We start from the raw sequence: 15,645 nt of genomic DNA, 5'->3' as shown, positions 1-15,645 counted from the left end.
TATAAGTATTTATTAGGTAGTTTTTTAATTTGTATAGATATTTTATTTATTTTAATTATAATCTATTTAGCATTAACATTTTGTCTTTATTTTTTTTTAATTAATTCATACTAAATTTCTAATAAACAGCAAACAAAATAAGTCACCCAACGTTTGATCTAACAGATACTTTTTGCTGTTAAATTTGTCGATGTTTTATTTATAAATGTTTATTTACAAAATTTATATGCTATCTCCGAAATTTTCAGAAATATAGAGAAAATGTATGTGTTTACTAATTATCTCTGAGAGTGATTGAGAGAACGAGAGGGAGAAGTAATTGGAAATGTTAAGAGCAGTAAACTATGTGCGAGTCAAGGCACATTTGTACATGGGTATGAGAGCCCGTACGAATGTTAAAACATTTTTTGGGTTTTTGGACGTAAACGATTTTGTATGTACGATACTGTCAAACTCCGCGTAAAAATTTACCAGTCTATAGTCGTTTTCTCTCGGATGCAAGTGCCTGAGAGCGATTGTTTAACGTACCCAGTTATGCTTGCATGATGTCACGTTAGAATTTACCTAAGCCTATGTGATTTTTTGTCTAATTGTAGATTAATTTAAATATTTACCAATAACTTGTTGAAAAATTTTTTTACGCACTATCAAAAATGATGGGAGTATATTATTTTTTGTCATTCAGTTCAAGACAAGACTATAGATTGGTCTATAGTTAAGATTAAAGACTGGTCTATAGTCAAGACTATAGACTGGTCTATAGTTAAGACTAAAGATTGGTCTATAGTCAAGACTTCAGACTGATCTACAGTCAGACTATAGACTGGTCTACAGTCAAGACTATAGTCTTGACTATAGCCAGGTCTATAGTCAAGACTAAAGACTGATCTATAGTCAAGACTAAAGACTGGTCTATAGTCAAGACTAAAGACTGGTATATAGTCAAGACTAAAGACTGGTCTATAGTCAAGACTATAGTCTGGCCTATAGTCTACAGTCAAGACTATAGACTGACCTATAGTCAATGCTATAGACTGGTCTATAGTCAAGAAAATAGACTGGTCTATAGTCAAGACAATAGACTGGTCTGTATTCAAGACTATAGACTGGTCTTTAGTCAAGACTATAAACTGATCTATACTCAAGACTATAGACAGATCTACACTCAAGACGTTAGACTAATCTGTACTCAATACTATAGACTGGTCTATACTCAAAACTATAGACTGGACTATAGTCAAGACTATAGACTAGACTATAATCAAGACTATAGACTGGTCTATAATCAAGACTATAGACTGGTCTATAATCAAGACTATATACTGGTCTATAGTCAAGACTATAAACTGGCCTACAGTCAAGACTATAGACTGGTCGATAGTCAAGACAATAGACTGGTCTATAGTTAAGACTATAGACTTTTCTATAGTCAAGATAATAGACTGGTCTATACTCAACACTATATACTGGTCCATACTCAAGACTATAGACAGATCCATTCTCAAGACTTTAGATTAATCTATACTCAAAACTATAGACTGGACTATAGTGAAGACTATAGACTAGACTATAATCAAGACTATAGACTGGTCTATGTCAAGACTATAGAATGATATAAAGGCTATTCTATAGACTGGTCGAAAATAAACCTGTTTATTGTTGACCAACGCTTCAGACCACGGACTGGTCTACAATCAATCGGTAATCATAAGTAAGTTTAAATAAAGTTTAAGAGAAAAGCAAATTATCTTTTATATATTTTTATATCAGTTAAAATCTGAGTATAATTTTAATATATATCTTAAAATATAAAAATTTGGCATAACTAAAAAAATAGCGTATCAAAAATATCAAAATATATTATATTTGTATTAACGTAAGTATTTGTCTTAAGTAAAAAAGGCATTTATTTTTCATTATAAGGCACATTATACATGGGATATAGTGGTCTAAAACCCACTATACGATTTCTGGCGTCCACATCAGTATCAATAAAAGGAGAATTACTGCGGGTAGCCTCTTCAAATGAGGGTGGTTCTAAATATAAAAACAAATTGGAATAAATCAAGTTCTTCGATACTAGATAATAAGACATTTTATCTATGAAACTTACTTATATCATTATAACTTGGTGGCAAATCGTCATCAATACTATTTATTTCAGCTCCCGCTAGTTCGGGAGCAGTAGGAATAACTGGTTCCACACGAACGTTCATTACAGTCTCATTAGCTGGTAAACTTTCACGCAATGGTATAGTACCTATAACTATGGGCATTTCCATGACTGCATTCGAACTGCAGCCGGGTAAATACAATGTAACCTTTAATTTATATTCCACACATATAATACTAGATCTTGGAGTGGTCGGCGGTGTGGATGGTATGTACATCTCACCCTCTATAATACGATTAGTTAAGCGCAAGCACTGTTCACTAAATGTTCTCGAAACTAAAGTATTTTTGGAAGTACGTTCCTTACGGCGGGGAGACTTTGCGGTAAAAATCATTTTCTTAGTAAATTCTATAGAATAACCCTGGGTGTCACTCATCGATTGGTTCATTATGTGTAGAGCATATTTAATAGTTTGTCCAGGAGCATAGGCACCATATGGTATTTGTAGAGTACAAAATATTTTACCTTTTGTACAGGGCCAACAACATAATTTACTAATAGTCTCCAAAACCAATGGTATCTAGAATAGAAGAAAATAAAATTATTTCATGTTGCTGTTTCATATTAAGGCAGTGATGCCAAGTGTAGGGATTTTTCCCTTTTTGTAGGGATTTTTTTCAAAATTTTCACGTGTAGGGAAAAAGGGAAAGATTTCTTACTATTGTCAAATTGTAGGGATTTTTCAATTTCATAGTTTTTAACAGCTAAAAATATACCCTTTCATGTATTAAACTTTAAAATTAAAAATGAAATCAGTTTTAAGTGTATCGTTAGTAAAAATTCCGCTTGTAATTTCTACAATATATGTACCTACATATCTCTACAAGACTGGCATAATCCAAAATTCGGGTTTCTTGAACTGAGGTCTACAAAACATGCGACATACTAAAATCTTTCATATAGATTTAATGTTCTGAAAATTTATAAAAGTAAACCGCAAAAAGTAAACGCAAAAGTAAACCTTATTTAAAATAATTATTTTATGAAAATTATTTTGTTGGGGGCACATAAAATAAATTTTTAACATCGAATCGTGATACTGCCATAAATCTTTCAATTGTCTTGGTTTTTTAATCTTAACTGAAGAGTCAGGGTTGGAAGATTTGTATGATGTAAAATTGAAAGAAAAAAATTTTAAAATTTAAATTCTAGAAATTTTATTCCTAAAATTAAAAAAATACATATATATGTATATTATAAAACGGAGCTAATATTTTAGTTTTTTTTATGTTATTTTTGTATTTTTTTAAGATAAACTTGGAAAAAAGTAGTGTAGGGAAAAATGTAGGGAAAATAAAAAGTGGGTGTAGGGAAAAAAGGGATTTTTTCTCATAAGCGTAGGGATTTCTGAAAAAAATCTCCTGGCATCACTGTATTAAGGGGAGAATTGATATTACCTTATAGGCTGGATTTAAATTTAAATCAATAGTTTTTATTATAGTCACCGGCCTTTTATAGATATTATCGAAACGATAATATCGATTAATTTTTAATGATATTTCATAACGTATATGACCATATTTGCCCTCACAGGATGTGGGACATTCCCAGGGTAGCGGTATATTAAATGTATAGGTATGTGTACCAGCTGGTAGAACTCCATCACCATGTACCATTGTACTATTATTGACATACACTTCATGTGATTTATAGTAGGTGGTATTAGTCGAACTGCTTCCATCGCTGTTTGTTGTAGAGTCAGATTCTTCCCATTTGACTTTTCCTTCGCCTAGAAATATAATGCTGACATCTAAAAGTGAAATAAAAGGAAAGAAATATTTTTCATTAGTATAATCTACTCTGACTGGTATGATTTGTTTATTTTGAAGTCGGTGATGAATTTCACTCAGATCTTGCTTAACTTGTTTGTATTTCTCTATGCAATATATTAAGTATCAATAAACTAATAATGATTTTTAATGAATTATAGCTTTAAGTTACGCAAGTATTTATAATTTTGTAATTACTCATTCATACATGTTCTTAAAAGATAATAATTATCCGATACAAGTATGAGTCATACAATTCATCAAAAAATTCAGACTTCTGATTTCAATATAAACTTATAGGGTTAAAATGTACAATTAGAAATATTTTAGGGGTTGACTCATAAGTTTCGAAATTTCAATAAATTACATTTGATAAAATTAAAAATACATTTTGGGTCCTCATTATATTCTTAAACATTCTAGCCACGTCCGTCCGACTATCCGCTGAAATGACAATACGTTCCCAACGGGAAACTTTAAAAAGCTGAAAATTTTTCCAAATATTTTTATACCCTGATGGGTGGTGTATTAATTCTGTCATTTCGTTTGTAATAAATTGAAATATTATTGTAAGACCCACAAACTTATATATTAATGTATATTCGAGGTACTCAATAGATTCTAACACGATTTGGCCATTTTCTTCTTCAATAGGGTGGGACCGAATGAAAAAATTTAGAGGGCTGAAATTCTTAAGACTAACTTTTAAAAATGATATACATATAGAAATTCGACTTAAACAAGTTTTATAAGTACCTAAATCTGTCTACAAAGATTTATGAAGATCGGTCTTTAATAGAACCTTCTCAACTCCATCAGAAAATTACTTTATCGCTAATTACGGGCATGAAGATAACATTACCAATTTTTCATAAAACTCAAGATAAACAATATAGGTATGACTCAAAACCTCTCTTTCAAGTTTTATGAGGATCGGTCCCTTTACCCTACCTAGCGTATGAAATCCCCTTTCGGAAATGACTTTAAGGCTCATAACTGGCTGCACAAACGATGGTATAATTTAACATAAACGAGTTACATATTAACGGAAATCTCTCTACAAAATTTTATGACGATCGGTACATAATGGATCCTACCGCCCATGTAAGGTCCTCTTCAGAAAATTACTCTAATGATATAACTGACTTAAAAATGTCAGTATAGTTATACCCTGCACCACTATAGTGGGGAGTGTATTATACGTCTGTTCTGATGTCTGTAGCGCATAAAAACATTGGTCCTACAACCACCTTAAAGTATACCAATCGGCTCAGAATCACTTCCGGAGTTGATTATTCACTTCTGAGTCTATTTAGCTTTGTCCATTCGCCTGTGTGTCCATTCAAGATAATTTGATGAAATTTGACACATACTCTTCTTTTGACCTAAGGACCATTATTTCGTATAGCCCCATAACCTCTTAACCCCCGAATAGGGCTATTGAGCTAATAAATATGTTAAATGTTCTTGTATCACTTAAAAAATCGCCAAAACTTAGTTTTATATAAGTCTTAATGATACTACTGATTTCCTCATTTGAACCTATCAAAGTCGCCTACAGAAAATGACTTGATGGTCAAAATTCACTTATAGACACAAATATCATGATGATATTCTGCATAAATAGACGTAAATCCCTCTATCAAAGTTTATAAGGATAGGACCAAATTAACCTCCTGCCCCCATATAACCCCTCATTTAGAAAATCCCTTTTTGGGTATCATATGGTCGGTGAATTTTATGTCAACAGAAATCTCTTTACTAAGTTCTATGAGAAACGGACCATAATTAATACTACGCCCATATAAGATCCCCTTCAAAAAGTATGTTAACGCTCTTTGCTGACCAATATAACCGCGAAATTCCACAAAAACAAGTTTCATACGAATGAAACTCTGTTTCTGGTGAACGGTATATATGTAATTTATCACTGTTACTTCTTTAATCAAACTAAGGTTTTACTGACGGTTGCTATGCCCAATTGAATAAGCTAGTCTTTATTTCGCCCGCTTTTGCGTTATTTTTTCTTTCTGTGACACATAAAAACTCTTAAAGTACCTACATTGTTTTTCTAAAAAAAAATTGTTCTTTTAGACATACAAATTAAATGTACATAAATTTATAATGAAATACATATTGACATTGAATTTCTTAAAAAAAATCGCTTTTGTATTACTCACCTCTTACATTTTTGTCACTTGTGGTGCTTAGAGTAATAGTACCCGCTATTATTTCTCCACTAAAATAAATAGCACTTGGTTTGTTCAAATCAAATCTGCAAGTCGAAGGCATATTTTTAAAAATTGTTTGTTTATATTTATATTGAATAATAGTAATATTTTAATAAACAATTAAAAACTTTAAACTAAAACATTATATTTTATTAACCGAGTATTTGTAATTAATTATTCAAGACTCCTGAGTAAACTGACTGTGGGGTTCGACAAATTAATAATTTTCTTCCAACAATAAGTGTGTGTATAATGTTATCATAAAAACAAACAAGGCATCTACAGTTCACGAAATAATTATAGGATTAAAATGTTTTTACAAAAATTAAAGCCTCCGGTAGTTTAGTTGGTTAACCGCTAGGGACACTGTAACAGAAGCGCACTACAAGTCTAAAGGTGACCTAAATGTATTTCTTCTGATACTTTCAAACTATCTTACAGACTCTTATATCTTGGAAATAAACGACATAATTCTAAAACCTTAATAAATTTTATTTGTTACAAAAATCTAATTGTGTCTTATAAAGATTTTGTGGTGTGTAATGCATTCATTTTAAGAGTTCCATTTCAATATAAAGAGCATATTCGTTGGTAATGACATCATTAGTCTGTGTTGGGTGAGAGCTTTTCTGTTTTGCTGTTGTTTATATTTTGTAGTCTGTAAAGAGTTTGCTGTGAAAGTGCTTTTTTTATTGACTTTGTTTGGGTTTTATTCTGTGGGAATCCCCTTAAAACTAGTAACACAACATAGAACTTGTTAAAACTTCTGAGCTTTTCATATAATGCAATGTAACTAAATTGAGAAATTCAAAAAACCAGAAATATTAAAGCTTTTGGAATGTTTAATACTTTTACAAAGAATTTAATTCAATATATTGCAAAAAATTCATATAAATAACTTACTGAAAGCGAATTTGCATTTATTTCAGCAAAATCAGAATATAGAGATGACTAAAAACCCACATTTCGGAAACGGTTATTTTTTTCAAGTGATTTCCCTCGAAAGTATGATTATAGATTTAGGCTCTTGTCGCTTTAGACCACAGATTTATTTTTTATCAAATTTTTGCCTCAAGTTTTTTAAGTATTTGATATGATTTTTTTTTAATTTTTACTGGATAAGAATTTGAATCATCAAATATATTTTTAAACAAAAAGTTATACCAGCACGAGACCCTACACCGATAGAATAAGAAGTCATGTAATTGATTGCAATATATTGATGAAGTATTAATTTTCTGAAAGAGACATTGTAAGATACATTATAACTACTAACTAACTAACTACTAACTAACTAACTAACTACTAACTAACTAACTAACTAACTACTAACTAACTAACTACTAACTAACTAACTACTAACTAACTAACTAACTACTAACTACTAACTAACTACTAACTAACTAACTAACTAACTAACTAACTAACTAACTACTAACTAACTACCTACTAACTAACTAACTAACTACTAACTAACTAACTAACTAACTAACTAACTAACTAACTACTAACTAACTAACTAACTAACTAACTAACTAACTAACTAACTAACTAACTAACTAACACTAACTAACTAACTAACTAACTAACTAACTAACTACTAACTAACTAACTAACTAACTAACTAACTAACTAACTACTAACTAACTAACTAACTAACTACCTAACTAACTAACTAACTAACTAACTAACTAACTAACTAACTAACTAACTAACTAACTACTAACTAACTAACTAACTAACTAACTAACTAACTAACTAACTAACTACTAACTACTAACTACTAACTAACTAACTAACTACTACTAACTAACTAACTAACTACTAACTAACTAACTAACTAACTAACTAACTAACCTAACTACTACTAACTAACTAACTAACTACTAACTAACTAACTACTAACTAACTAACTACTAACTAACTAACTAACTAACTAACTAACTAACTAACTAACTAACTAACTAACTAACTAACTAACTAACTACTAACTAACTAACTAACTAACTAACTAACTAACTAACTAACTACTAACTAACTAACTAACTAACTAACTAACTAACTAACTAACTAACTAACTAACTAACTAACTAATTAACTAACTAACTAACTAACTAACTAACTAACTAACTAACTAACTAACTAACTAACTAACTAACTAACTAACTAACTAACTAACTAACTACTAACTAACTAACTAGCTAACTAACTAATGTGGGGACCAAATTAATATCAAAGTATTTAATTCTATTTCTTTAATTTCGATAATTTGTTGGACCTTATCGTGTAAAGCCACTTAAAAACGTTGGAGAGATTTTTGGAAATAAACGTTATGTGGGGACTAATTTAATATGAAAGTATTTAATCATTATTCCGGGGTTATGAGAAATCGTGGACTGGTATTGTCCATTTATAATAACAAACGAACCTTATCTATGTAAAATTTGTCATCTTCTAACTCCTAAAGTTTGGATCTTGTCGTGCAACAGACGTACATATATATTTAGAGCGTAGCAAATCTAATATGGATCCAGTATACATAGTATGGATACAGTATATATAGTTTTTAGGCCAAATATCTATGTTTTTGGATGGTGGGTACCAAAAGATACTGTCGGATCTTTTTAAATAAAAATTTTCCTATTGAAATATTCATGGTATGATGAGTATGCATTTGGTCTTACACTGTAAATAAAATAAATTTTAGAAAATGTATAAAAATATATGGAAGACATATAAAGTCGTTGTTTTGAAGCACATGCTTGTGGAGTTAACAAGAAACAAATTTTGAGTTATATCTGTCTTTCATTTGCTATACATATATGTATATGTATGTCATATACATAAGTTTTACCTTAAAAACTAACTTTCGGAAACACGTTTCCTTAATCAATTCAATTTTGTTGTAAAATTCTTTATGTCATTTTTACTGACACATTTATACTTTTTATATAACCTAGACCTTCAACCTTGTTTTAAATTTTACCCTCATTCGTAATACTAAGCATTTGTCCATTTCTTATTTATCCACTTCTTGATGCTGCTATTGAAATTCTTAGAATCTTAATGAAAACTTGCTTAAGGCTCTTAAGATGAGAACAAAAAAAAAAAAAAAAAAAGAAAACATCAAATGTCAGTCATATTTCGAAAGAAATTGCAATACTTTATGCAAGTTTCTTATTTTAGAATTTCCTATTACATCCATAGATAGGAGCTGAAATAGTTAGAGCAAGAAAATAAGTTGAACAATTTATACAGTTATATCTTAATCACGCATGTGTTATAAACAAAAAATTACTAAGTAAAATTGTTTTTTTTTTTTGGAAGAGAATTTCTTCTAAATATATGAAATATATTTCACTGAAGAAGATAAAACATGACCTACAAAGCGAAATGTTTGTATGAGGGGGTAGCAATTGATTCTAAAATTGAAAAGTTGAATAAGTTAAATGCATTGACGGTGGATGTTTGGGGAAGGTAAGTAACGACTAATGTGATGCTTTATTATTATTTTCGATTAATATGAAGATAGGGTGGGACCTTTAAAGTTAAAGGTATAAAATATTGGTGTTCCACCTACCTCGCCAAGAATAATTTTCTGTCCGTATGTCCGTCTATGTAAAACTATTTAAAGATACTTCAACAAAAATCGTTAAACGGTGAATTACTTTACCTAGTCCCCATTAAACTGGGATTCATAATATGGTTTTGTAGCCTATTCATACATAGGGCGTTCAAAAATCTTGATCTTGGTTCAAAAAAATTGTCTGTAATCTTTTCCGAAATGGGTCTCAAAATAACATATTTCTTCCTGGCCCACAAAACGACTTTAGTGGTTTTCAAAATGTCATCAAAATATTCCGAAATGGACCAAACCAAGACTGTCCAGATCATGGAAAAGAACTGTATCAAGATAGAGTAGTCTATGTTCTTGTAGGGCTAGACAGTCACATAGAAGGTGTTGTACCGATTCTTCTTTTTCTTCGTACAAACAACATCTACAGTAGCTATAACATGGGTAGCTCATACGTTCCGACATATACCCAATCCTACAGTGCTCAGTAATTATACCCGTGAGAATCGGGTTCTTACTTAAAGACAGGAGAGTCTTAGTCCCATCCTTTGCCATAGTGGGCCAGAGCAGTCTCGATATTCTACAAGTGGTGATATTTGACCATCTGAGTTCCGTTTCACTCAAAGCCCTATCAATTCTGATAGGCTCAAAAGGGGAGTGTGAATATCCCTTTGCGTAAGGGTTATGTTTAGGGACAACCCTTTGGTTGGTCGTCCTTATAACATTGGAAGAGAATAAGAGTCTTGCAAGGCTGTCCACGTAGGTATGTATAGTCAAATATTCGAGATTCAGGTGTCTACGTAAAGCACCTCCATATTCATACACTTCTTATTACGGTAAACAGAAGTGTATACATAATTCGGCATAACCGACTATAAATCTGCAACTAGATTTGTTTATTAAAACAAGTAAGAAAGTATAGTCGGGCGTGACCGACCATATGATACCCTACACCAGTTATGAATATTAAATGTGATTTATTTTACAGGTATTTTTAATATAATTATGAGCTCAGAAGCCCTTTTCGGGGGGTTCTGTTGTATGGGGGCTCCTTGTGCGAAATTTCATCCAATTATCTTGAAAATTGCGACCTTGCGCACAAGGTTTAAAAGGACAGCCAGCCAGACGGACGGACAGACGGACATAGCTTAATCGACTCAGAAAACGATTCTAAGCCGATTGGTATACTTTAAGGTGGGTATAGGACGAATATTTTTGTATGTTACAAACATCAGCACAAACCCAATATACCCTCCCCACTAAAGTGGTGTAGGGTATAAAAAGATGTTAACCGTTTTTTTTTAAAGAGTTTAAATTTGAGATATTTCTAGGCAGTTAGGTTTTTAAAGTTTTTCCCTTACTATATACAATTTCCTTCAACAAATACATCACTTTTATCACCTTACTATCTGTTGCCATTTTTTCGAAAGGCCTACAAATAAAAAATTGAATTTAATGTTTTGATTGTAATAATTGGCAGGCGTTAAGGGAAATATATATTTTGTTTAAAAAAATAACGACGTATACGTACCAATGAACTTTAACTGCAACGAGTGCCAAAAACCACTTAAAAAAACCCCCAAAAACAGACATAGTACAACAAATGGACATACTGTGTGGCAAGTGATGTCATAGCTATGGTAGGAAAGAAGAAAAACAAATCAAGCAGGCAAAGCACATGGTATATCCTAGCCATGATGCCAAAATAAAAACTTGTTATGAATTGTATATTCAGTATAAAATAAAACTTGCAGGATACTAGATGCAACCAGCAGAGCTCCAGTGAAAGTAAATGAAAAACATTCAGTTGTAGAACTAAATTCTATACTAAACAAAAATTTGTGTATGAAAACAGAAAGTTTGCAAAAAAAAAAAAAAAAAAAAATAAACTCAACTATAATATAGAATAACTAATAATTAAAGAATATAAAGTTTATTTTGCAAAATGCCTTCAACTTGTAAATTTATATTAAATAAACCAAATGCTGTATATTATAGTGGTGAATCTATAAGTGGTCAAGCCATTGTTAATATAACTTTTGTACAAGATGTAAGAAGTAAGTTTCTGTGAAAATAATATGTAATTGCACAAATTATAATTTCATAAAGCAACAATTAATATATACATACATATATTTTCTTTTATATAATCCCATTTCCAAGATGTGCGTATTTTTGTATTGGGTGAGGCCAAAATTAAATGGTGCGAGCATGCTGGTCGTCATACTACATATTATAAATCGCATGAAACTTATATTGACAATGGTACTAATTTGCGTATTGAGAATGTTCTACAGCCGGGCACATACACCTATACATTCGATATTGCCTTGCCACCGCTGTGTCCCACTTCCTGTGAATGCAAATATGGTTATATACGCTATGTATTGTCGTTGAAATTGAAAGGTCCCTTTGGTCTAGATAATTTTGTATTTAAAAAACCATTAACGGTTTTGCAAAAAGTTGATTTAAATTTACATCGTGATTATAAGGTAAGTGAAATATAATGGTAAGTATTGTGTGTGTGTGTGTGTGCATGTGTGCTAATGCAGCAGACATTGAATTTGCATAAATAATTCAAACAAAATAATTTGTATGATGCATGATAATAAAGAAATGAGGATTAGAAAAATAAGATATCCATAGTAATCGTTGGAATGTAGTTAAAAATCCGCAACTACTTCAGTAATTTGGTTACAGTGATTTCATAAAATTGTTTATAAGAAAACAAGTAAGAGTTCTGTGCTCAGCCGTGCTCATGTGAATTTTGGTAGGTCCTATACTATATGATTCGATAACTTTATTCATAAACCTGGAGAAAGATATTACTTACTATAGTTTATGTCGAATTTCGTTGCTAGAAAGAAATTTATGAATGTTTATATCGAAGTAGGGTCCAATATGGACCGATAATTTTATAATTCCTATAAAACCTGTTTATGTCAAATTTCGTTATTGTACTCACATTTAGAAGCAAGTTATGAGCATTATACATTGTCATAATTGGAAAGATACCTTATATATATGGGTGGTATCAATTATAGACCGATGTTCATAAAAATTCGCCAGATTGATCTAAGTTTCCTTGAAAATCTTTTAATTTTTAAAAGCGTTATATTTTTTGTCAGAAAGATTTTAGTTGCTACAAAACCGGTTTATGTCAAAATTTTATAGCTAATCATAAGCGTTAAACGTATTTACCGAGAGGACTTTTAACATGGAGGTAGGGTGAATATAGGGCCGATAGTCATTACCTTTACGAAGAAGATCACTATCCACTGGCATCCCGTTGCTCAGTTAGTTAGTGTGTTAGTTAGTTAGTTAGTTATTAGTTAGTAGTTAGTTAGTTAGTTAGTTATTGAGATAGTTATTATTTAGTTAGTTTAGTTCTTTTAGTTAGTTAGTTAGTTAGTTAGTTAGTTAGTTAGTTAGTTAGTAGTTAGTTAGTTAGTTAGTTTAGTTAGTTAGTTAGTTAGTTAGTTAGTTAGTTAGTTAGTTAGTTAGTTAGTTAGTTAGTTAGTTAGTTCGTTCGTTAGTTGTTAGTTCGTTAGTCGTTCGTTAGTTCGTTCGTTCGTTCGTTAGTTAGTTAGTTCGTTAGTTCGTTAGTTAGTTGTTAGTTCGTTCGTTAGTTTAGTTCGTTAGTTCGTTCGTTCAGTTCGTTCGTTAGTTCGTTTTCGTTCGTTCGTTTCGTTAGTTCGTTCGTTCGTTCGTTCGTTCGTTCGTTCGTTCGTTTCGTTCGTTCGTTTCGTTCGTTTCGTTCGTTCGTTGTTCGTTTCGTTCTTTCGTTCGTTTCGTTCGTTCGTTCGTTCGTTCGTTCGTTCGTTCGTGTTCGTTCGTTCGTTCGTTCGTTCGTTCTTCGTTTCGTTTCGTTCGTTCGTTCGTTCGTTCGTTCGTTCGTTCTGTTCGTTCGTTCGTTCGTTCGTTCGTCGTTCGTTCGTTCTTCGTTCGTTCGTTCGTTTCGTTCGTTCTTTTTTTTTTCGTTCGTTCGTTCGTTCGTTCGTTCGTTCGTTCTTCGTTCGTTCGTTCGTTCGTTTTCGTTCGTTCGTTTCGTTCGTTCGTTCGTTCGTTCGTTCGTTCGTTCGTTCGTTCGTTTTCGTTCGTTCGTTCGTTCGTTAGTTTCGTTCGTTCGTTCGTTCGTTCGTTCGTTCGTTCGTTAGTTCGTTCGTTCGTTGTTCGTTCGTTCGTTCGTTCGTTCGTTCGTTCGTTCGTTCGTTTTCGTTCGTTCGTTCGTTCGTGTTCGTTCGTTGTTCGTTTCGTTCGTTCGTTCGTTCGTTCGTTCGTTCGTTCGTTCGTTCGTTCGTTTCGTTCGTTCGTTCGTTTTCGTTCGTTTTCGTTCGTTCGTTCGTTCGTTCGTTCGTTCGTTCGTTTCGTTCGTTCGTTCGTTCTTTCGTTCGTTCGTTCTTCGTTCGTTCGTTCGTTCGTTCGTTTTCGTTCGTTCGTTCGTTCGTTCGTTTCGTTCGTTCGTTCGTTCGTTCTTCGTTCGTTTCGTTCGTTCGTTCGTTCTTTCGTTCGTTCGTTCGTTCGTTCGTTCGTTCGTTTCGTTAGTTCGTTCGTTCGTTCGTTCGTTCGTTCGTTCGTTCGTTCGTTTCGTTCGTTCGTTCGTTCGTTCGTTCGTTCGTTCGTTCGTTCGTTTTCGTTCGTTTCGTTCGTTCGTTCGTTCGTTTTCGTTCGTTCGTTCGTTCGTTTCGTTCGTTCGTTCGTCGTTCGTTCGTTCGTTCGTTCGTTCGTTCGTTCGTTCGTTCGTTCGTTCGTTCGTTCGTTTTCGTTCGTTTCGTTCGTTCGTTCGTTCGCGTTCGTTCGTTCGTTCGTTCGTTCGTTCGTTCGTTCGTTCGTTCGTTCGTTCGTTCTTCGTTCGTTCGTTCGTTTCGTTTCGTTCGTTCGTTCGTTTCGTTCGTTCGTTCGTTCGTTCGTTCGTTCGTTCGTTCGTTCGTTCGCTTTTTTTTCCCCCCGCGTCCCTTTTCCTTTTGCCCCCCTTTCCCCCGTCTTTCTCTTCTTTTGCCCCCTCTGTCCCTCTGTCCTCTCCGCCCGCGCCCTTTTTTTTTTGGCCGTCTTGCCGCTTTTTCGTTTCCCCCCGTCCTTCCGCTGTGCGCCCCTCCTCCCCGTCTTTTTCCTTCGACCCCTCACAGCCGCACCACTAACAAACACAGTTGACTTTACTATGCATAGAAAGATGGGTACATTATAAGTGAGAAGTGCATAGAAGGCTTAGTTATTGTAAAAGAATTTCTTTACAAGAGGTTGTATTAGAAACTAATATTTTAAAGTGAAATTAAAACAAAAGTTAAACATACTATATCAGTGTTTAGGCAATTATGTCTATGTAGTATTAAAATATATTTATAAATTATTCAAAATTTACTATATTTATAAAACAAAATTTGCTTTAAATATTAATTATTATTATCTCTTCTACCCCTAGCTAAACATTTCCGTCGATGACTCCTATACACCCTATACGAGTGGTAAAATATTCTACAACGTACAAATTCCCTTCAGTGCATACGCACCTGGCCAAACTGTCAAATACACATTCCACATAAATAATCAATCGAAAACTGATGTAGATGGTTATACTTTAGAATTTTCACAAAAATTCCTATGCATTGCGAAATCAACGGATTTGCTGTTGCCTAAGAAAAAAGAATTCACCGATGAAAATATTATTTTACGCATAACATTTATTGAACCATGTAAACGTTTGTCGAGTCGTCTATGGAAGGGACAATTTATTATACCTTCAGTGCCACCAAGTGAAGTTAATTGTAATTTCATACGTGTTGAATATTTAATGAAGATTATAGCTCATGTTAGTGGTCACAAAGATTTTCCTATAAGTATACCTATAGTTATAGGTACTATACCTTTGCAAGAGAGTTTGATTCGTCAAAGACCAGCAAC

The 15,645-nt window shown here is 32.6% G+C and overlaps 2 protein-coding genes across 2 annotated transcripts; one reads left to right on the top strand and one right to left on the bottom strand.

Moving 5' to 3' along the window:
• Window positions 1-1,782: 1,782 nt before the first annotated feature.
• On the bottom strand, window positions 1,783-6,378 carry LOC119615608 (arrestin domain-containing protein 3-like). The gene is made up of 4 exons (XM_037971615.1): window positions 6,123-6,378; window positions 3,571-3,923; window positions 2,114-2,693; window positions 1,783-2,037 (listed from the first exon to the last, which is right to left on the bottom strand). The coding sequence occupies exons 1-4, from the start codon at window positions 6,232-6,234 to the stop codon at window positions 1,907-1,909; spliced, it is 1,176 nt and encodes a 391-aa protein (XP_037827543.1). The 5' UTR covers window positions 6,235-6,378; the 3' UTR covers window positions 1,783-1,906.
• Window positions 6,379-11,239: 4,861 nt separating this feature from the next.
• LOC119615605 (arrestin domain-containing protein 3-like) lies at window positions 11,240-15,642 on the top strand (the record flags this gene model as incomplete). Its single annotated transcript, XM_037971613.1, has 3 exons — window positions 11,240-11,804; window positions 11,911-12,239; window positions 15,167-15,642. Coding segments are annotated over exons 1-3 (917 nt in total), but the record flags the coding sequence as incomplete, so codon positions are not given.
• Between the last annotated feature and the right edge of the window lie 3 nt (window positions 15,643-15,645).

Source organism: Lucilia sericata, unplaced genomic scaffold (genome assembly GCF_015586225.1).
Source record: "Lucilia sericata isolate MDLA Ls3-8-SP2 unplaced genomic scaffold, ASM1558622v1 Contig006211F_arrow, whole genome shotgun sequence".
Taxonomy (NCBI): Eukaryota; Metazoa; Arthropoda; class Insecta; order Diptera; family Calliphoridae; genus Lucilia; species Lucilia sericata.
Note: the sequence above shows the minus strand (reverse complement) of the source record. Positions and strands in the feature narration are given on the sequence as shown.

Bases quoted from the DNA above. Each gene is read 5' to 3' on its own strand.
- LOC119615608 (XM_037971615.1), bottom strand. From the start codon at position 6,234: ATGCCTTCGACTTGCAGATTTGATTTGAACAAACCAAGTGCTATTTAT. The intron at 3,924-6,122 runs GTGAGTAATACA...TTTCACTTTTAG, and splicing joins AAGTGACAAAAATGTAAGAG to ATGTCAGCATTATATTTCTA. The intron at 2,038-2,113 runs GTAAGTTTCATA...TTTTATATTTAG, and splicing joins ACCAAGTTATAATGATATAA to AACCACCCTCATTTGAAGAG.